Genomic DNA, 22001 nt, shown 5'->3' on the forward strand with positions numbered 1-22001 from the left:
GGGACAGGAGCAGGGACTGCAGGGAGGATGAGCAACCTGGCCACAGCACCGTGGAACGGGGGGCCATTCAAGAGGGGGAGTAAATAGAAATGTTGTAGTGGTAGGGGATAGTATTATTAGGGGGATAGATAGAGTTCTCTGCAGCCGAGAGCGAGAGTCCCGAAGGCTGTGTTGCCTACTCGGTGCCAGGGTTAAGGACATCTCCTCTGGGCTGGAAAGAAACTTGCAGTGGGAGGGGGTGGAGCCAGTTGTCGTGGTCCATGTTGGTACAAACGACGTAGATAGGACTAGGAAGCCGGTTCTGTTAAAGGAGTATGAGCAGCTAGGGGTCAAATTAAAAAACAGAACCTCAAGGGTAATGATTATTACCTGAGCCACGAGCGAATTTGGCTAGGACAAATAAAATTAGAGAGTTAAATGCGTGGCTCAAAGACTGGTGTGTGAGAAATGGGTTTTGCTTCCTGGGACACTGGCACCAGTACTGGGGCAGGAGGGAGCTGTTCCGTTGGGACGGGCTTCACTTGGCCAGTGCTGGGACTAGAGTCCTGGCGGATCATATAACTAGGGCTGTAGAGAGGGCTTTAAACTAACTAGTGGGGGGGGAGGTTCCTAGAGAGCAAATAATAAAAATGACAACAGAGAAGGTCATAGACTTAGGTAGCAGTGGGGAAATTAAAAACCAGAGCGTGTCAGGAAGGGGCAGAAGGTATGGAGTAAAAGGTAAAGTAATAAAAAGGGCAAAAGCAGGAACTAAGTGTCTGTGGTAAACCACTGTAGTTCACTGTGTTCACTGTTGTTGTTGTTGTCGTTCACTCTTGTTTCACTGCTGTGCCTGACTATGCCTCAGCTGACTCCGCCCCTGGGCTACCGAGTATAAGAGCGGCCGCATGGCAGCTCCTGGCATTCGGTCGTCCACTAGAGGCAGAGTCCTGATCTGTCTGAAGTGCAATTCAGTAGTTAATAAAAGCCTGTTGTTCTGAACTCTGCCTAGCCTTTTATTAGAATTGATAGCGCATCAGTGTCACAAAACATATTTGAAAGTTCTCTATCTGAATGCACGTAGCATTCGTAACAAAATAGACGAGTTAATGGCACCAATAACTACAAATGGGTATGATCTTGTGGCCATTACAGAAACATGGCTGCAGGGTGACAATGCCTGGGAATTAAACATACCAGGTTATTTAACGATCAGGAAGGACAGGCAGGAAGGAAGGGGAGGTGGGGTGGCTATGTTAATAAAGGAAGGAATCACTAATACAGAGAAATGATATTGGGTCAAAAGATCAGGATAATGAAACAGTTTGGGTGGAGGTAAGGAATAATAAGGGGAAAAAAACACTAGTGGGCGTAGTCTATAGGCCTCCGAACAGTTGCAACTCTGTTGGACGGAGTATCAATCAGGAAATAGTTGAGGCTTGGAATAAGGGAACATCTATAATTATGGGGGATTTTAACTATCATATTAATTGGACAAATCAAATTGGGCAGGGCTGCCTTGAGGATGAGTTCATTGAGTGTATTAGGGATGGGTTTCTTGAGCAGTATGTAACTGAACCGACCAGGGGGCAAGCAACCTTAGATCTGGTCCTGTGTAACGAGACGGGATTAATTAAAAATGTCTGAAGGATCCCCTTGGAATGAGTGACCATAACATGGTTGAATTCCATATTCAATTAGAGGGTGAGAAGGTTGGATCTCAAACAAGCGTGCTAAGCTTGAATAAAGGAGACTATGAAGGTATGAGAGCGGAATTGAGTAGAGTGGATTGGGAAAATAGATTAAAGGGTAAGACGATACATGATCAGTGGTGTACATTTAAGGAGTGTAATGAAATCTGTTTGTCTTGGTCCTGTATTCGTTTTGCACTCATGTATATTACCCTCCCCCACTGTGTATAGTTTCACTTCCTCTTTCCCGACTAACCTGGGAGGTTCCAGGTCTTGGCTCTGCCCCTGACTTCTCTTACATAAAGATCCCAGGATCTGTATGACTCATTCCTGTGAACCAGTCGGCATGTTGAGATGTTAGCTCTGATCTTAGTGATTAAAAGCCAACTTGTTTAAGTCTATAACTTCTAGTTTTGTGGTTATTGAAGGCCCATCAAGGAGTTATTTTACAACTTCCAAAAAATATATATTCCACTGAGAAGAAAAGGGTGTAAAAGAAAAGACAGCCATCCATGGCTAAGTAAAGAAATTAAGGATAGTATTCGACTAAAAACAAGGGCATAAGGTAGCCAAAACTAGTGGGAGGATAAAGGATTGGGAAAACTTTAAAAGACAGCAAAAAATAACAAAAAGATTAAGAAAGAGAAGATAATGAAAGTAAATTAGCAAAAAAAATAAAAACAGATAGTAAGAGTTTTTATTAGTTATATAAAAAGAAAAAGGGTGGCTAAAGTAAATGTTGGTCCCTTAGAGGATGAGGGAGGCAAAATTTTGGAGTCCATTATTAAGGAGACAGTAACAGGGCATTTGGATAATCATAATTTAATAGGACAAAGTCAGCATGGCTTTATGAAGGGGAAGTCATGTTTGACAAATTTGCTGGAGTTCTTTGAGGAAGTAACATATAGGGTGGATAAAGGGGAACCAGTGGACGTAGTGTATTTAGACTTCCAAAAGGCATTTGACAAGGTGCCACACAGAAGATTATTGCTTAAGATAAAAAATCACAGGATTGGGGGTAATATTCTGGCATGGATAGAGGATTGACTATCTAACAGGAGGCAGAGAGTTGGGATAAATGGTTCATTCTCAGACTGGCAATCAGTAACTAGTGGTGTTCCGCAGGGGTCAGTGCTGGGTCCCCAACTCTTTACAATCTATATTAGCGATTTGGAGGAGGGGACCGAGTGTAACATATCAAAGTTTGCAGATGATACTAAGATGGGAGGGAAAGTAGTGAGTGAGGACATAAAAAACCTGCAAGGGGACATCGACAGGCTAAGTAAGTGGGCAGAGATTTGGCAGATGGAATACAATACTGGAAAGTGTGAGGTTATGCACTTTGGCAGGAAAAATCGTAGAGCAAGTTATTATCTTAATGGCAAGAAACTGGAAAGTACTGAAGTACAAAGGGATCTGGGGGTCCTGGTGCACGAAACTCAAAAAGGTTAGTATGCAGGTGCAGCAAGTGATTAAGAAGGCCAATGGAATGTTGGCTTTCATTGCTAGGGGGATAGAATATAAAAATAGGGAGGTATTGCTTCAGTTGTACAAGGTATTGGTGAGACCGCACCTGGAATACTGCCTACAGTTTTGGTGTCCATACTTAAGAAAAGACATACTTGCTCTCGAGTCAGTACAAAGAAGGTTCACTCGGTTAATCCCGGGGATGAGGGGATGGACATATGAGGAGAGGTTGAGTAGATTGCGACTCTCCTCATTGGAGTTCAGAAGAATGAGAGGCGATCTTATTGAAACATATAAGATTGTGAAGGGGTTGGATCGGGTGGATGCGGGGAGGATGTTCCCGATGATGGGTTAAACTAGAACTAGGGGGCATAGTCTTAGAATAAGGGGCTGCTCTTTCAAAACTGAGATGAGGAGGAACTACTTCACTCAGAGGGTGGTAGGTCCATGGAATATGCTGCTCCAAAAAGCTGTAGAAGCTACATCATTACATAAATTTAAAACAGAAATAGACAGTTTCCTAGAAGTAAAGGGAATTAAGGGTTACGGGGAGCGGGCAGGAATTTGGACATGAGTCTAGGTTCGGATCGGACATGGCCCTGTGGGTAGCGGAGCAGGCCCAGGGGCCGTGTAGCCTGATCCTGCTCCTATTTCGTGTGTCTAATTCTGTTAGATTCAGGAGATGGTTCTGTGATAGTAGATTGGCGGTTAGGATCAGATCAGCCATGATCTTATTGAATGGCGGAGCAGGCTCGAGGGGCCGATTGGCCTACTCCTGCTCCTATTTCTTATGTTCTTATATGTTAGACCCTATGTTCCCCGGCATCTCTGGGAGGTTATTTGTGTCCTCCTGTGTGAAGACAGAACTAAAATATGTATTTAGTTGGTCTGCCATTTCTTTGTTCCCCATTATAAATTCCCCCGATTCTGACTGCAAGGGACCTACGCTTGACTTCACCAATCTTTTTCTCTTCACATATCTATAAAAGCTTTGAGTCAGTTTTTATGTTCCCTGCAAGCTTACTCTCATATTCTATTTTCCCTTTCTCAATTAATCCCTTTGCTAACAGCTGATTAAAGCCTTGTTTAATACTCAGACCAAGTGCCTAGTAGTTTTCTTACGTCAATTTAATCAACTGCAACCCGCTCCAAGCTCTGACTGATTTGGGAACAGACAGCTACGATTCAAACTGTAGAAGGGAACTTGGACGTAGTAATCAATCCATCATGGAGAAACTACGCAGACCTGCCAGTCTCGACCTGGACCCGAATTCACTTACAGCTGCTAAGGTATGGAAACACTGGTATCGTACCTTCAGCAACTTCCTTGAGGAGTGTGGTGAGAATGTTCCTAATACAGTAAGTTACGAATGCTTGCTAATTATGTATCCCCCGCATGTGTTTGACTAGATCGAAGACTGTGTAGACTATGACTCCGCTATCCAAATACTACAGCAACTATATGTTAAGGCCCCAAATGACATTTTTGCTCGGCACCTACTGGCCACAACTCGACAACAACCCGGGGTATCACTTGACGAATTCCTTCAAGAGCTTCGCAGGCTCAGCAAAGATTGTAACCTCAAAGCTGTCTCAGCTGAGCAGTACCGGGAGGAATTAATTCGTGACTCTTATTAACGGAATTGCTTCTTCCCTCATAGGTCAGCGTCTGTTGGAGAATAAAACCCTCAGGTTACAAGCTGCCTATAACCAGGCATATTCTCTGGACTTGGCTCAAAAAAATTCAGATGCCTATTTTTTACCATATACACGAACTGCTGCTACCACTTTTAGTGACTCCCCCGGTAAACCTCAGGCGGAAGCCTTCACTGATGACGACCCTACCCTAACGGCATCTTGGCAATCTAAAAAGAAGTGTTTTTTCTGTGGAGGTGCATTCCATTATAGGAAATCTTGTCCTGCTCGTAATGCAACCTGCAATCATTGCAGTAAGGTCACTTTTCTAAAGTATGCCGGTCAAGAGCCTCCACTAGTGTTGCAGCTGCTATCTATAAAACTGCTCCTCCCCCAAGAGCCACTACTAGTGTTATAGCTGCTATCTAAACGACTGCGTCTATTCTTAGTCCGATTAATTCGGTAGAAGGAAGCCGCCGGACTGCCAATCTTTCAGGCAGGAAGAATGACGTGAATCTTGTCATTCATGTGAAAATGACTTATGTAATAATAATGGGCAGCCTGCTGGTGGGGCTGTCCAGGGAGAGTATGAATACTCAGGCATGGGCCCAGCTTGTGCAGAACATTCTTTAACAGGAACTAGTGAAGGACACAACTAGATCTCCACATTGAAAAACAGTTGATTAAAGCCTTGTTTAATACTCAGACTAAGTGCCTAGTAGTTTTCTTACATCAGAGGGAGTGCAACGAAGGTTCACCAGACTGATTCCTGAGATGGGGGGATTGTCCTATGAGGGTAGACTGGGCCAATATTCTCTAGAGTTTAGAAGAATGAGAGGTGATCTCATTGAAACATACAAAATTCTTAGTGCTTGGCAGGGTAGATGCAGGGAGGGTGTTTCCTCTGGCTGAGGTGTCTAGAACCAGGGGTCACAGACTCTGAATAAGGCGTCGGCCATTTAGGACTGATAGGAGGAGAAATTTCTTCACAAGAGGGTGGTGAATCTTTGGAATTCTCTATCCCAGAGGGCTGTGGAGGCTCAGTCGTCGAGTATATTCAAGACACAGATCGAAAGGTTTTTGGTTATTAAGGGAATCAAGGGATATGGCAGAAAGGTAGAGTTGAGGTAGAAGATCAGCCATGATCTTATTGAATGGCAGAGCAGGCTCGAGGGGCCAAATGGCCGACTCCTATTTCTTATGTTATGAGCATCAAGATTCCTACCTTGTGCAGTCGCTTGACGAGGTTCTCATTGTACTCCTGGCTGCCCTCGATCATTCCCGTCAGCGGATTGGAGAACCACTCCTTGAACTCGCGGTGGGACTGGAAGACGTGCGGCATCAGAAAGTGCATAAGGGACCAGAGCTCCATCAGGCTGTTCTGCAGCGGGGTCCCCGTCAGGAGTAGGCGTCGCTGGCTGTTAACACACGAGAGAGAGACAGCGAACATGAGCCGGCACAAGGGGTGGTGAGAAGGGGAGGGGGAGGGTTGAGAAAGGGGCAGGGGAGGGGTAAGGACGGGGAGGGGGCGAGGTGCAAGAGGGCGAGAGTTAAGAATGGAGCGGAAGGAGGGTACGGGAGAGGCACAGATTAGGAAAGTGGCAGGGAAGTGGTACGGGAGGGCGCGGGATAAGGGTTTGAGGGTTAAGATAGGAGGTTAGAGAAAGGGGTGAGGTGGTAAGAGAGCATCGGGGGGGGCAAAGTTTAAGGCAGGGAGCGCGAGGGGTAAGGCAGTAGCAGGGTTCAAGGGGCAAGGGAGTGGCGGGGGCGAAATAGAAGGCAGGGAGCGTGGGGGTAAGGGAGTGGAAGGGTAGAGTCGGGGAGGGAGGCAAAGTTTAAGGGATAGGCAAGGTAAGGGAGGGGCAGGGGTAAGGACTACGGGCAGGGCATGAGGGGGTAAAGGTGCGGCGGGGTGAGGGATAAGGGAGGGGCAGCGAGTTTAGGGATGGTACGGGGGTGGGCGGGGGTAAAGGATAAGGGAGAGGTGGGACAGGGTGAAGTTTAAGGGAAGGGGGCGCGGAGGATAACGGATGGGTACAGGAGGGGCAGGGGTGAGGGGTTAAGGGAGATTCGGGGAGAGGATACGGACCTGTTGAAGTTGAGCAGCGACTGCCAGCGTTGGGACTTGAAGTTCTTGATGTTTTGGGCCTCGTCCAGGATCATGTACTTCCAGTTCTTCCGGCGAAAGGCCTGGTGGTCCTGGAGGACCAGCTTGTAGGAGGTGATGCACACGTGGAAAGCATTTGGCTTGGTCCAGCCCTGGAAGGGCAAAAGGAAAACAAAAATTTTGGTTTTGCCCTTTTTTCACAACTCCAGAAGCAATTCAGAGCGATGCCTTAAAAAAGACACGGTAACGTTTTGGTCATTCACTCAAGTGGGCGTGGCCACGTGAGTCCAATAAGTTAGCCGCACATGGCTAATTGGGAATCCAAATCTGGCTAATTGCATTTCTGATTAATGCATAAAAAATAAGCAATAGACACCATCGTTGGGCATGTGATTGCAATACTCCTTTTGCAAAATGCCACTTTTTTTTTGTGCTTTACTTCCTTGGTTACTGAATGATGCTAGATTAATTAATTGTACATCTACCTGTATTGTGTGAGTGTATGTACGTCGAGTTCCATATTCTAACCACACTCCGGGTAAAGGAGTTTCTCCTGAATTCCCCAATGGATTTATTAGTGACTATCTTGTATTTATTGTCCCCCGTTCTGCTCTCCCCCACAAGTGAAAAATCTTCTCTATTATACCCCATCAAACCCTTTAATAATCTTACAGACCTCGTCACCTCAGTATTTTTTTCTAGAAGAGAATGCCAGTCTGTTCAACTTTTCCTAATGGGTATAACCACTCAGTTCTGGTAGCATCCAAGTAAATCAAGGGGAGACTGGATAGGCACTTGAGGGAAATAAACTTGCAGGGTTACAGGGATAGAGCGGGGGAATGGGATTGACTGAATTGCTCCACAGAGAGCTGGCACGAACTCGATGGGCCGAATGGCCTCCTTCTGGGTTGTTATGACTCGATGAAAACATTATTAAACCCCCATTGACCGTGCACGGCCCCCCCCCCCGCCTCTCCGAGACTCTGGCCTGGGTCACCCTCGGGCACAGTAAGCACTGCTATTTGACTGCAGGGGGCATCGTTGAAAAAAATGCTCGACACACACACACACACACACACCCCCCCCCCCCAAGACACATTAGCACTTTTTTGGAAGAAAAAGAGTCACCGGGATAAGAGAGCTGGAGCAGGATCCCTGGGTAGGTGATTTTTTTTTGCCCTCCCTCACCCAGGGGCACTTAACAGCCTCAACACCCTGCTGGTCCCGCGGGATCAACAGTCACACAGGCCGCGAGATCAGCTCAGTCACAATCTGATTGAATGGTCGAACGGGCTGAACCGCCGCCTCCTCCTGGTCCCTGTAGGGCCCCCTGAGCGGAGCGCTCTCTCCCTCTCTCTCACCTGTCGTTTCATCTTGCGCTCCTTCTGGACTCCGTAGTAAGTGAGGATCTTGAACGAGGGGCACCAGCGTTTGAACTCCATCTCCCAGTTCAGTATCACGCTGGTGGGCACGATGATCAGGTGGGGGCCCCAGTTGCCTAGGAGATGATGGAAGAGGGTCAGGCTCAGGCCGGACGGATGACAGCGGCACCGCCCCCTCCCGACAGCGCGGCGCTCCCTCGGCACCGCCCCTTCCCCGACAACGCGGCGCTGCCCCGCCATACCACCAAATCGCAGGGAAACGCCCCCCCCCCCCCATCAGCCCAACCCCTCATACCCAACATCAAGGGGCAAGAAGCGGCGTACCTTTCTCAATCGCCAGGTGGGCAAGGAGGGCGATGGTTTGGATGGTCTTGCCGAGGCCCATCTCATCGGCCAGAATCCCATTGAGCTTCTTCTCGTACATGGTGACCAGCCAGTCCAGGCCGATGTGCTGGTACTCCCGAAGGGTCCCGCGCAGGAGCGAGGGAATGGGGGTCTTCACCTGAAACACACACACACAGGCAGAGAGCGCCCCGGTCAACAGCAGCCTGACCACGACCATCTCCGCACAGAGTCGCTGCCCAAATGGGTTGGCCGGGAGGGCTAGCAAACTCATGTTCAGGCTAGTCCAGATCCACTGGCGCATGACAGGCTAAGATGCGAACGAATCAAGTTTGTGTGAAAATGAATAGGGATGGGCTGCGTCTTCTGGTTGGAGGAGTCTGCCACGAGGTGTCACCGTACGAGCGAGAAGAGGGGGTGAGTAAATTAACCCTTCACTCAATGCCAGTGAGCCTTCTCTTGACAAGATAGAACATGAATCCCCATCTCTCACGTCCCTCATTCCAGCCCATTTGGGAAACCTCTGCAACACACGCATCCCAGCCCACATCCAGTGTTCCCGACTGGATCACTGCTGCCCCCTCACTCCCATCTCTCTGCTAGCACCTTCCACCTCCTCACGCTCTGCCCACAAGCCCCGCCAACTTCCCACTTCGCCGCCACCATTCTCCGAGCACGTTTGAGGGCCGCCCGTACCCCCGCAGTTTTCCCACTCCCCGTGACATTTTCCCACGTGACCACTGCCCCATCTCTGTCTCTTCCCCACCCCTTGCTCCTGCCCACCTTTCCCACTTGTCCCTTCCATCTCTCGCCTCCACCCTCCCCACCTCGCCCCTCCACAGCCATCCCCTCCCCTTGGACGCCTCCTAGGGGGGCACTCTGGTACCTGGGTGGTGGCCAGTGTGTAACCCTTGGGCTGGAGGCTCTCGGCTGCTGCCGCGATGTCCGTGATCTCCTTCTTCGGCCCTTTAGCATCGACCTGGACAAGCTCACGGCTCGGCTCCCCGTCCCCGGGCTCACGCTGGAGCAGGTACTCCACCCCAATATCCTCCTCCGCATCGTCGTCGTCCTCCTCCTCTTCCTCCTCATCATCATCATCTTCACCCTCATCTGTTGCGGTCGAGTCTTCGGACCCTGTAAGCGAGGAAACCGAGTGAATCATCGACAAGGACACACAGCAGGAAAGGCCCAGGCTCCATCCCTGGCCTTTGCTGCATTAGTGGGTTTAGTTTGTGATTAATACAGGGCTGTGGGGAAAGAGCGGGGCAGAGAGATTAGTTTGGGGATTGATACAGGGCTATGGGGAGAGAGCGGGGCAGTGGGATTAGTTTGGGGATTGATACAGGGCAATGGGGAGAGAGCGGGGCAGTGGGATTAGTTTAGGGATTGATACAGGGCTATGGGGAGAGAGCGGGGCAGTGAGATTAGTTTGGGGATTGATACAGGGCTATGGGGAGAGAGCGGGGCAGTGGGATTAGTTTGGGGATTGATACAGGGCAATGGGGAGAGCGGGGCAGTGGGATTAGTTTGGGGATTGATACAGGGCAATGGGGAGAGACCGGGGCAGTGGGATCAGTTTGGGGATTGATACAGGGCTATGGGGAGAGAGCGGGGCAGTGGGATCAGTTTGGGGATTGATACAGGGCTATGCGGAGAGAGCGGGGCAGTGGGATCAGTTTGGGGATTGATACAGGGCTATGGGGAGAGAACGGGGCAGTGGGATTAGTTTGGGGATTGATACAGGGCTATGGGGAGAGAGCAGGGCAGTGGGATTAGTTTGGGGATTGATACAGGGCTATGGGGAGAGAGCGGGGCTATGGGGAGCGGGGCAGTGGGATTAGTTTGGGGGATTGATACAGGGCTATGGGGAGAGAGCGGGGCAGTGGCATTAGTTTGGGGATTGATACAGGGCTATGGGGAGAGAGCAGGGCAGTGGGATTAGTTTGGGGATTGATATAGGGAGGGAGCGGGGATTTCCTCACCTGTCGAACTGTTGCTTTCCTCATCCTCTGTGCTGGTCTCTTCATCCTCGTCATCCTCTTCCGTGTCGGAACTGTCATCGGAGTCGGACTCTGGCGTATCGAAAGAGTCAGAGAAAGCCGCACTGTACTTCTTCAACAAGTCCTCCACGGGCAACTCGCCTGCACGGAGAGGGGCGGGAACAAACGGCGATTTAAAAAAAAACACCCACATAGGGAAAGGGGTTTAAAATAATCGCAGGAGTTCAGTTCGCTTACTCTCTTTGGCCAGGGCATCCAGCTCTGCTTTGTGGTCCTCATCGCCTGCTAGCTCTTCCTCCGCGTCAATCGTCTCCTCCTCATCCTCGCCTGCAGACAACAAACCGCCAGATACAGCGACACCGAGAGGGGGATCATCAATCAATAGCCCTCCGTCCCCTACCCCTGGATTAGATTCCAGCCTGTAACTCACTCCCGGGTATGTTATTCTATATATAAACCCCTCCGAACCCCTCGATTAGATTCCAGCCTGTAACTCACTCCCAGGTATCTGTTATTCTATATATAAACCCCCCCCGAACCCCTCGATTCGATTCCAGCCTGCAACTCACTCCCGGGTATCTGTTATTCTATATATAAACCCCCGAACCCCTCGATTAGATTCCAGCCTGTAACTCACTCCCGGGTATCTGTTATTCTATATATAAACCCCTCCGAACCCCTCAATTAGATTCCAGCCTGTAACTCACTCCCAGGTATCTGTTATTCTATATATAAACCCCCCCGAACCCCTTGATTCGATTCCAGCCTGCAACTCACTCCCGGGTATCTGTTATTCTATATATAAACCCCCGAACCCCTCGATTAGATTCCAGCCTGTAACTCACTCCCGGGTATCTGTTATTCTATATATAAACCCCTTGAACTCCTCGATTAGATTCCAGCCTGTAACTCACTCCCGGGTAACTGTTATTCTATATATAAACCCCCGAACCCCTCGATTAGATTCCAGCCTGTAACTCACTCCCGGGTATCTGTTATTCTATATATAAACCCCCCGAACCCCTCGATTAGATCCCAGCCTGTAACTCACTCCTGGGTATCTGTTATTCTATATATAAACCCCCCGAACTCCTCAATTAGATTCCAGCCTGTAACTCCCTCGTGATTAATCTCTGATGGCAAGGTAACTGATCTCCACTGCTGAAACAAGAGAAACACCACACTTGGCCTCAGTGCAGAGCCTCGGCGAATGGGGGGAGGGGGGCGATTCATTCCAGTATTTACCCATTTGCGCTCCAAGGGTGCGCCCAAGTCAACCCTGGGCAAGGAGATGATCGCACTCACTTATGCGACGGCTCCCACAGTGCCACATCAGCGAGGGGGATACGCTGGCCGGGAGGGAAGAATTGACAACCCGCGTGCCTCGGCGCTCGGCCGACGCTTACCTTCATCATCGTCGGCCGTGAACTCCTCATCCTCTAGCTCCTCCCGCTGCACTTTGCTCCTGCCCGGCGGTCGGTGTGTGTTCTGCGCAATGGGACGGAAAATAATTATCACCCTTGTGGGGTGGGTGGGGGTATCAAAGCTCCTGGAAATTCAGTCAGCATTTCTTTCAAATAACCACGTTTTTTGGTGGGGGTGGGGGCAGGCGCGGAGGAAAAGAGGGTGATTGATTAGGGAGCCATGGGAGGGATAGGGTCAAATATCAACAAAAAATAAAGTGAGCTTGCAGGTTCTGGGAAAGCCATCGGTGAATCGAAGTGTTTTGCACTTGGACACTACAAACCACCTACTCCGACAGTGCAGCGCTCCCTCAGTACTGGTCCCTCCGACAGCGCAACACTCCCTCAGTACTGGTCCCTCCGACAGTGCAGCACTCCCTCAGTACTGACCCTCCGACAGTGCGGTGCTCCCTCAGTACTGCCCCTCCGACAGTGCAGCACTCCCTCAGTACTGGTCCCTCCGACAGTGCAGCACTCCCTCAGTACTGACCCTCCGACAGCGCAGCACTCCCTCAGTACTGACCCTCCAACAGTGCAGAACTCCCTCAGTACTGCCCCTCCAACAGTGCAGAACTCCCTCAGTACTGCCCCTCCGACAGTGCGGTGCTCCCTCAGTACTGACCCTCCGACAGTGCAGCGCTCCCTCAGTACTGACCCTCCGACATTGCGGTGCTCCCTCAGTACTGACCCGCCAACAATGCAGCACTCCCTCAGTACTGCCCCTCCGACAGCGCAGCACTCCCTCAGTACTGACCCTCCAACAGTGCAGAACTCCCTCAGTACTGCCCCTCCGACAGTGCGGTGCTCCCTCAGTATTGACCCTCCGACAGTGCAGCGCTCCCTCAGTACTGACCCTCCGACAGTGCGGTGCTCCCTCAGTACTGCCCCTCCGACAGCGCAGAACTCCCTCAGTACTGCCCCTCCGACATTGCGGTGCTCCCTCAGTACTGGTCCCTCCGACAGTGCGGTGCTCCCTCAGTACTGCCCCTCCGACAGTGCGGTGCTCCCTCAGTATTGACCCTCCGACAGTGCAGCGCTCCCTCAGTACTGACCCTCCGACAGTGCGGTGCTCCCTCAGTACTGCCCCTCCGACAGCGCAGAACTCCCTCAGTACTGCCCCTCCGACATTGCGGTGCTCCCTCAGTACTGGTCCCTCCGACAGTGCGGTGCTCCCTCAGTACTGCCCCTCCGACAGTGCGTGCTCCCTCAGTATTGACCCTCCGACAGTGCAGCGCTCCCTCAGTACTGCCCCTCCGACATTGCGGTGCTCCCTCAGTACTGGTCCCTCCGACAGTGCGGTGCTCCCTCAGTACTGCCCCTCCGACAGTGCGGTGCTCCCTCAGTACTGACCCTCCGACAGTGCGGTGCTCCCTCAGTACTGCCCCTCCGACAGCGCAGAACTCCCTCAGTACTGCCCCTCCGACATTGCAGTGCTCCCTCAGTACTGACCCGCCAACAATGCAGCACTCCCTCAGTACTGACCCTCCGACAGTGCAGCACTCCCTCAGTACTGACCCTCTGACAGCGCAGCACTCCCTCAGTACTGCCCCTCCGACAGCGCAGAACTCCCTCAGTACTGCCCCTCCGACAGTGCGGTGCTCCCTCAGTACTGCCCCTCCGACAGTGCGGTGCTCCCTCAGTACTGCCCCTCCGACAGTGCGGTGCTCCCTCAGTACTGCCCCTCCGACAGCGCCGCTCCCTCAGTACTGATGGGACTCAAGTGTTTGGAGGATGGGCTGAACACACACGAGCTTCTGATGCCAGAGATTGGCCAACGCGATGGCTAAAACTGGCCAATGAGATCGGTGGAAAGCCCCACCTGGCCGTGGTCAGCTGACCCACGCCCAGCCGACAGGAATGGCCCTTGAACCCACCTGCGGCGCTTTGCTGGACCTGGGCCGCTGGTCCTCGGACGATTCGCTGCCGCTGCTCTGGAGGCGGAGAGCAGCCCGGCAGCAGAATCGTCCGAGGCACCCCCCAGCGGCAGCTCGCTCTCCCCGCCTCAGCAGCTCGATCTCACCCGCCTCCGCGTCTCCGCGTCGTTGCCGGCCTGCTTTTCCTCCACCTCGATCGTCTCCTCGTCGTCCTCCTCCTCGTGCGGCTCGAAATCTGCGCGGGGGGGGGGGGGGGGGGGGGGAGGGGAAGCGGGCAAAGAGGGAGTTAGGGGCCTCTTGCGTTGGCCTTCCACAGCAGCAATGCACTGTGCACGCACCGTTTGCCCTGTTTTGTGTCTGTGTGGATGGTGGAAACCTAGAAGATAGGAGCAGGAGTAGGCCATTCGGCCCCTCGAGCCTGCTCCGCCATTCAATGAGATCATGGCTGATCATCCAAACTCAGTACCCTGTCCCTGCCTTCTCCCCATATCCCTTGATCCCTTTAGCCTTAAGAAATATATCCAACTCCTTCTTGAAATATATTTAATGAACTGGCCTCCACCGCCCTCTGTGGCAGAGAATTCCACAGGTTCACCACTCTCTGGGTGAAGAAATTCCTCCTCATCTGTCCTAAATGGCCGACCCCTTATCCTTAGACTGTGACCCCTGGTTCTGGACTGCCCCGCCATCAGGAACATCCTTCCCGCATCTAATCTGTCTAGTCTGTTATAAAAACCCTAAACTTATAAAATTCTAAGAAAGGCTTTGGGGAGGTCACTCGCCACAGAATAATCAGCCTCTTACCTGCTCTTGTAGCCATAGTATGTGTGTGGCTGGTCCAGTTAAATTTCTCGTCAATGGTGAACCCCAGGATGTTGATGGTGACGGATTGGGATTCGGCGATGGTAATATCGCCAGTCTCCACCCTGCCTCTGCCCATCTGCTGCTGAAACCCTCATCCATGCCTACGTTACCTGTAGACTCGACTATCCCAACGCTCCCCCTGGCAGGCCTCCCATCTTGCACCCTGCGTGATCTTCAGCTCATCCAAAACTCTGCTGCCCCGTGTACTAACTCGCACCAAGTCCTGCTCAGGCATCACCACCTCCCCCGCGCCCCCACCGTGCTTGCTGACCGAGAGGATGGGGGCGGAAACTTTGTCCCTCCTCTTAAGTAAACACAGTCGGCACGGAGACAGCCGACTGTGGGTTGCAGCGGAGAATCTCTTTCAGCCCCAGCTACCAAATCCCTGCCTACGGCAATAAGGCAGCGACTGTTTAAAGGGCTATCTTTGGCACGTTGGTTTAAACATTCCCGTTTACTAACCAGAGCTGTACCTGCCCTGGAAGTGTTTGATGGGACAGTGTAGAGGGAGCTTTACTCTGTATCTAACCCGTGCTGTACCTGCCCTGGGAGTGTTTGATGGGACAGTGTAGAGGGAGCTTTACTCTGTATCTAACCCGTGCTGTACCTGCCCTGGGAGTGTTTGATGGGACAGTGTAGAGGAGGAGCTTTACTGTGTATCTAACCTGTGCTGTACCTGCCCTGGGAGTGTTTGGTGGGACAGTGTAGAGGGAGCTTTACTGTGTATCTAACCCGTGCTGTACCTGCCCTGGGAGTGTTTGATGGGACAGTGTGGAGGGAGCTTTACTGTGTATCTAACCCATGCTGTACCTGCCCTGGGAGTGTTTGATGGGACAGTGTAGAGGGAGCTTTACTCTGTATCCACCCGTGCTGTACCAGCCTCCGGGAGTGTTTGATGGGACAGTGTAGAGGGAGCTTTACTCTGTATCTAACCCGTGCTGTACCTGCCCTGCGAGTGTTTGATGGGACAGTGTAGAGGGAGCTTTACTCTGTATCTAACCCGTGCTGTACCTGCCCTGGGAGTGTTTTGATGGGACAGTGTAGAGGGAGCTTTACTCTCTATCTAACCCGTGCTGTACCTGCCCTGGGAGTGTTTGATGGGACAGTGTAGAGGGAGCTTTACTCTGTATCTAACCTGTGCTGTACCTGCCCTGGGAGTGTTTGGTGGGACAGTGTAGAGGCAGCTTTACTCTGTATCTAACCCGTGCTGTACCTGCACTGGGAGTGTTTGATGGGACAGTGTAGAGAGAGCTTTACTCTGTATCTAAACCCGTGCTGTACCTGCCCTGGAGTGTTTGATGGGACAGTGTAGAGGGAGCTTTACTCTGTATCTAACCTGTGCTGTACCTGCCCTGGGAGTGTTTGGTGGGACAGTGTAGAGGGAGCTTTACTCTGTATCTAACCCGTGCTGTACCTGCCCTGGGAGTGTTTGATGGGTCAGTGTAGAGGGAGCTTTACTCTGTATCTAACCCGTGCTGTACCTGCCCTGGGAGTGTTTGATGGGACAGTGTAGAGGGAGCTTTACTCTGTATCTAACCCGTGCTGTACCTGCCCTGGGAGTGTTTGATGGGACAGTGTAGAGGGAGCTTTACTCTGTATCTAACCCGTGCTGTACCTGCCCCGGGAGTGTTTGATGGGACAGTGTGGAGGGAGCTTTTACTGTGTATCTAACCCGTGCTGTACCTGCCCTGGGAGCGTTTGATGGGACAGTGTAGAGGAGCTTTACTGTGTATCGAACCTGTGCTGTACCTGCCCTGGAGTGTTTGATGGGACAGTGTAGAGGGAGCTTTACTCTGTATCTAACTTGTGCTGTACCTGCCCTGGGATGTTTGATGTCGGTGGTGGGTGGGACAGTTAAAGAAGAGAAGAGGGTGGAGCGGGGGGGGGGGGGTAAAGAGAGACCGACGTGACATGCGGACGAGGAGGGATGGGACTGACTGACACGGGTGGGAAGTTGTCGAATGTAACTAGAGGTTGGGAGGCAGACCCAGAAAGGGGAGGGGGGGGGGGGGGGGGGGTGGGGAAACAAGAGCCCGCGTGGACCCACCTTCGTCCTCCGTGGCAGAGCCGGAGACGGGAGGGCTGGAGTGCGGGCCGAGCCGGCTAGGGACGAGCCGAGCTGGGACGAGCCGGGCTTGCTGGCCGGCAGCGACTCGTTGAGGCTCTGGCTCAGCAGGTCAGAGTACTTCTCCGTCTGGCCCACGATGAAGTCCAGCTGCAGGTCCAGGGCCTTCTTGCGCTTCTCCTCCAGGCGAGACTGCTGCTTGAACTGCACCACCTGTCCCAAGAAAACAAACGCTGCGTTAAATGAGCCGGAGAGGAGGGAGTGAAGGGTGATGGCGGATTGCGGGCGGGAAAGTGGCTTTGAGCCCCAAGATCAGCCTGATATTGAATGGCGGAGCAGGCTCAAGCGGCCTATTCCTGCTCCTCATTTCTTATCTTATGTTATCATAGAAATTTACGGAGCAGAGAGAGGCCATTCAGCCCATCGTGTCCGTGCCAGCCGACAAAGAGCTATCCAGCCTAACCCCACTTTCAGCTCTTGGTCCGTAGCCCTGTAGTTTACAGCACTTCAAGCGCATATCCAAGTACTTTTTTAAATGCAATGAGGGATTTCTGCCTCTACCTCCTTTCAGGCAGTGAGTTCCAGACCCCCACCACCCTCTGGGTGAACAAAGTTCCCCTCAAATTCCCTCAAACCCTTCTACCAATTACTTTAAAATCGGTGAGCTTTTCTAAAAATATGAGGGGTGATCTTATTGAAACATACTGCGGTAAACCACTGTTATCGTTCACAACTGTTACACTGTTGTTATCACTACACAAGGTTACCTCTTGCCACGCACGCTGTTATACCTAGGCATACCTCAGCTGACTCCGCCCATGGCTCCGCCTGCTTGCCCAGGTATAAAGGTGACCGATTGGCTAGTATTCTTCCTTGTTGGAACCGATCACCCACGAGGGTGGGCTCTGTTATTTAGCCAATAAAAACCTATAGTTACTATCTTAACTCGTCGCTTTTCATGGAATGAATTGATAGGTATATCACATACAAGATACGGAGGGGGCTCGACAAGGTAGATGCAGAGAGGATGTTTCCCCTCGTGGGGAAATCTAGAACTCGGGGGCACAGTTTCAGAATAAAGGGCCGCCCTTTTAGAACTGAGATGAGCAGGAATTTCTTCTGAGGGTTGTAAATCTGTGGAATTCTCGGCCCAAGAGAGCTGTGGAGGCTGGGTCATTGAATACATTCAAGGTGGAGATACAGACTTTTGCAAGATAAGGGAGTGAAGGGTTATGGGGAGCGGGCGGGGAAGTGGCTTTGAGCCCAAGATCAGCCCTGATCTTATTGAATGGCGGAGCAGGCTCGAGGGGCTTATTCTGCTCCTATTTCTTATCTTCTTAGATCTCCGGGTGTGGGGCGGGGGGGGGTTGGGGCACGATCCGTTTAGTTCACCTTCTGCCACCTCGCTCAGTGCGCAACGCTACATTAGAGACAGGAGGAGGCCATTCAGCCCCTCAAGACTGTTCCCGCCATGCAACCAGGTCGTGACTGATCTGCATCTCAACTCTGTCTACCTGTCTTGGTTCTGTAACCCTCAACAGCACGGTGGCATAGTGGTTAGCACTGTTGCCTCACAGCGCCAGGGACCCGGGTTCAAATCCGGCCTCGGGCGACCGTCTGTGTGGAGTTTGCACATTCTCCCCGTGTTTGCGTGGGTTTCCTCCGGGTGCTCCGGTTTCCTCCCACAGTCCAAAGATGTGCGGGTTAGGTTGATTGGCTATGATAAATTGACCCTTAGTGTTAGGGGGATTAAATACGGGGATAGGGTGGGATATGTGTTGGTGTAGGGGTTACAGGGATCGGGGATCGGGTGGGATATGTGTCGGTGCAGGCTCGATGGGCTGAAATGGCCTCTATCTGCACTGTGGGGTTTCTGTGATTCTGTGTGATTCAACAAAAATCTATCAATCTCGGCCTTGAAAGCTCCAACTGAATCCTTGCCTCAACAGCTCTTTTGGGGGAAAGAGCATTCCAGATTTCCACTAACCCTGTGTGTGAAGAAGTGCTTCCCAACATCGACCCAGAATGGCTTGGGTCTAATTTTAAGATTATGGCGCATTGTTTTGGACTCCCCGCGCACCCCACCCACCCCAACGACCAGAGGATACAGTTACTCTCTATCGACCCCAGCATCTCCTTTAATCATCTTAAACACCTCCATCAGATCATGATTGCTACCAGTGCCACATGTTAGTCAAGAGTAGAAATAGAAGGATATTTCAGATGAATACGTGGCTAGAGGAATGGTGCATGGGGGGAGGGATTCAAGTTCCTGGGACATTGGAACCGGTTCTGGGGGAGGTGGGACCAGTAGAAACTGGACGGTTTGCACCTGGGCAGGAGTGGGACCGATGTCCTAGGGGGAGTGTTTGCTCGTGCTGTTGGGGAGGGTTTAAAACTAAAATGGCAGGGGGTTCGGAACCTGTGCAAGGAGACAGAGGATAGGGAAGCAAGGATAGAAGCAAAAGAAATGAAGGAGAAAAGCAAAAGTGGATGGCAGAGATATCAAGGGTGTAAATCAAACAAGGCCACAGCAAATAATAATTCTAAAAGGACTAAGTGTTAAAAAAACAAGCTTGAAGGCTTTGTGTCTTAATGCGAGGAGCATTCGTAATAAGGTGGATGAATTAGCTGCGCAAATAGATGTAAACGGATATGACATAATTGGGATTACGGAGACATGGCTCCAGGGTGACCAAGGCTGGGAATTCAACATCCAGGGGTATTCAATATTCAGGAAGGACAGGCAAAAAGGAAAAGGAGGTGGGGTAGCATTGCTGCTTAAAGAGGTGATTAACACAATAGTAAGGAAGGATATCAGCTATGATGTGGAATCTGCATGGGTAGAGCTGAGAAATACCAAGGGGCAGAAAATGTTACTGGGAGTGGTATATAGACCCGCAAACAGTATGGTGAGATTGGGGATGGCATTAAACGGGAAATTAGAGACACGTGCAATAAGGGCACAGCAGTTATCATGGGTGACTTTAATCTACATATAGATTGGGCTAACCAAATTAGTAACGATACTGTGGAGGAGGAATTCCTAGAATGCAGATGGTTTCCTGGACCAATATGTCGAGGAACCAACTAGCGATCAGGCCATCTTAGACTGGGTATTATGTAATGAGAAAGGATTGATTAGCAATCTTGTTGTGCGAGGCCCCTTGGGGATGAGTGATCATAATATGATAGAATTCTTCATTAAGATGGAGAATGAAGTAGTTGACTCAAAGACTAGGGTCCTGAATTTAAATAAAGTAAACTACGATATGAGGCGCAAGCTGGCTAGGATGGATTGGGGAACGTTACTTAAAAGGGTTGATGGTGGATAGGCAATGGCAAACATTTAAAGATCGCATGGATGAACGACAGAATTTGTTCATCCCTGTCTGGCATAAAAATAAAACAAAAAAGGTGGCGCAACCATGGCTAACATGGGAAATTAGGGATAGCATAAGATCCAAGGAGAGGACATAATTTAGCCAGAAAAAGCAGCAAACCTGAGGATTGGGAGCAGTTTAGGATTCAGCAAAGGAGGGCAAAGGGATTAATTAAGAGGGGGAAAATAGAATGAGTGTAAGCTTGCAGGGAACATTAAAACTGACTGTAAAAGCTTCTATAGATATGTGAAGAGAAAAATATTGAAGTCAAGCGTAGGTCCCTTGCAGTCAATCAGCGGAATGTATAATGGGGAACAAAGAAATGGCTGACCAATTAAATACATACTTTGGTTCTGTCTTCACAAATAAGGACACAAATAACCTCCAAGAGATGTCGGGGAACATAGGGTCCAATGAGAGGGAGGAACTGAATGAAATCAGTATTTGTAGGGAAATGGTGTTAGGGAAATTGACGGGATTGGAGGCCGATAAATCCCCAGGGCCTGATAATCTACATCCTAGGGCACTTAAGGAAGTGGCCCTAGAAATAGTAGATGCATTGCTGGTTATCTTCCAAAATTCTATGGAATCTGGAACAGTTCCCATGGATTGGAGGGTAGCTAATGTAACCACACTACATAAAAAGGTGGTAGAGAGAAAACAGGGAATTATAGACCAGTAAGCCTGACATCGGTAGTGGGGGAAATGCTAGAGTTCATTATAAAAGATGTAATAGCAGAGCACTTGGAAAACAGTGACAGGTTCAGACAAAGTCAACATGGATTTACAAAGGGTAAATCATGCTTGACTAATCTACTAGAATTTTTTGAGGATGTAACTGGTACAATAGATAAGGGAGAACCAGTGGATGTGGTGTATTTGGACTTTCAGAAGGCTTTCGATAAGGTCACGCATAAGAGATTAGCATGCAAAGTTAAAGCACATGGGATTGGGGGTAAGGTATTGTCTTGGATAGAGAACTGGTTGGCAGACAGGAAGCAAAGAGTCGGAATAAACGGGTCTTTTTCCGAGTGGCAGTCGGGTACCGCAGGGATCGGTGCTAGAGCCCCAGCTATTCGCAATATATATATTAATGATGTAGACAAGGGAACTGGATGTAATATCTCCAAGTTTGCAGACGACGCAAAGCTGGGTGGGCGCGTGTGCTGTGAGGAGGATGCAGAGAAACTCCAGTATGATTTGGACAGGTTGGGTGATTATACTGCATCTGCCCAATGGGGATAAATGCGAGTTTATCCACTTTGGTGGAAAAAACAGGAAGGCAGATTATTATCTGAACGGCAACAGATTGCGAGAAGGGGAAGTGCAACGAGACCTGGGTGTCCTTGTGTATCAGTCGCTGAAGGTAAGCATGCAGGTGCAGCGGGGGGTTAAGAAGGCAAATGGTATGTTGGCCTTCGTAGCGTGAGGATTCCAGTACAGGAACAAGGATGTCTTGCTGCAGTTGTACAGGGCCTTGGTGAGACCACACCTTGAGTATTGTGTGCAGTTTTGGTCGCCTTATCTGAGGAAAGATGTTCTTGCCATGGAGGGAGTGCAGCGAAGATTCACCAGACTGGTACCTGGGGTGGCAGGAATGACGTATGAGGAGAGATTGGGTCGATTGGGCTTATACTCGCTGGAGTTTAGAAGAATGAGGGGGGATCTCATTGAAACTTATAAAATTCTAACAGGACTAGATGCAGGGTGTTCCCAATGGTGGGGGAGTCCAGAACCAGGGGTCACAGT

The 22001-nt window shown here is 50.6% G+C and overlaps 1 protein-coding gene across 1 annotated transcript in view; it reads right to left on the reverse strand.

Annotated features, from left to right (window-relative positions):
* Positions 1-22001, reverse strand: part of LOC147094888 (chromatin remodeling protein SRCAP-like) — a 49374-nt gene that overhangs the window by 24816 nt on the left and 2557 nt on the right. Inside the window, 12 exon segments of the mRNA XM_085974246.1 lie at positions 5998-6190; positions 6862-7031; positions 8241-8377; positions 8586-8763; positions 9490-9737; positions 10586-10744; positions 10841-10930; positions 12010-12091; positions 13941-14084; positions 14087-14175; positions 16852-16891; positions 16894-17082. Of these exon segments, the coding sequence (XP_085830372.1) occupies positions 5998-6190; positions 6862-7031; positions 8241-8377; positions 8586-8763; positions 9490-9737; positions 10586-10744; positions 10841-10930; positions 12010-12091; positions 13941-14084; positions 14087-14175; positions 16852-16891; positions 16894-17082 (1719 nt within the window).

The sequence above is a fragment of the Somniosus microcephalus genome, unplaced genomic scaffold (assembly GCF_052327205.1).
Source record: "Somniosus microcephalus isolate GS21.2 unplaced genomic scaffold, FLI_Smic_1.0 unresolved_chr1, whole genome shotgun sequence".
NCBI classification, from domain to species: domain Eukaryota; kingdom Metazoa; phylum Chordata; class Chondrichthyes; order Squaliformes; family Somniosidae; genus Somniosus; species Somniosus microcephalus.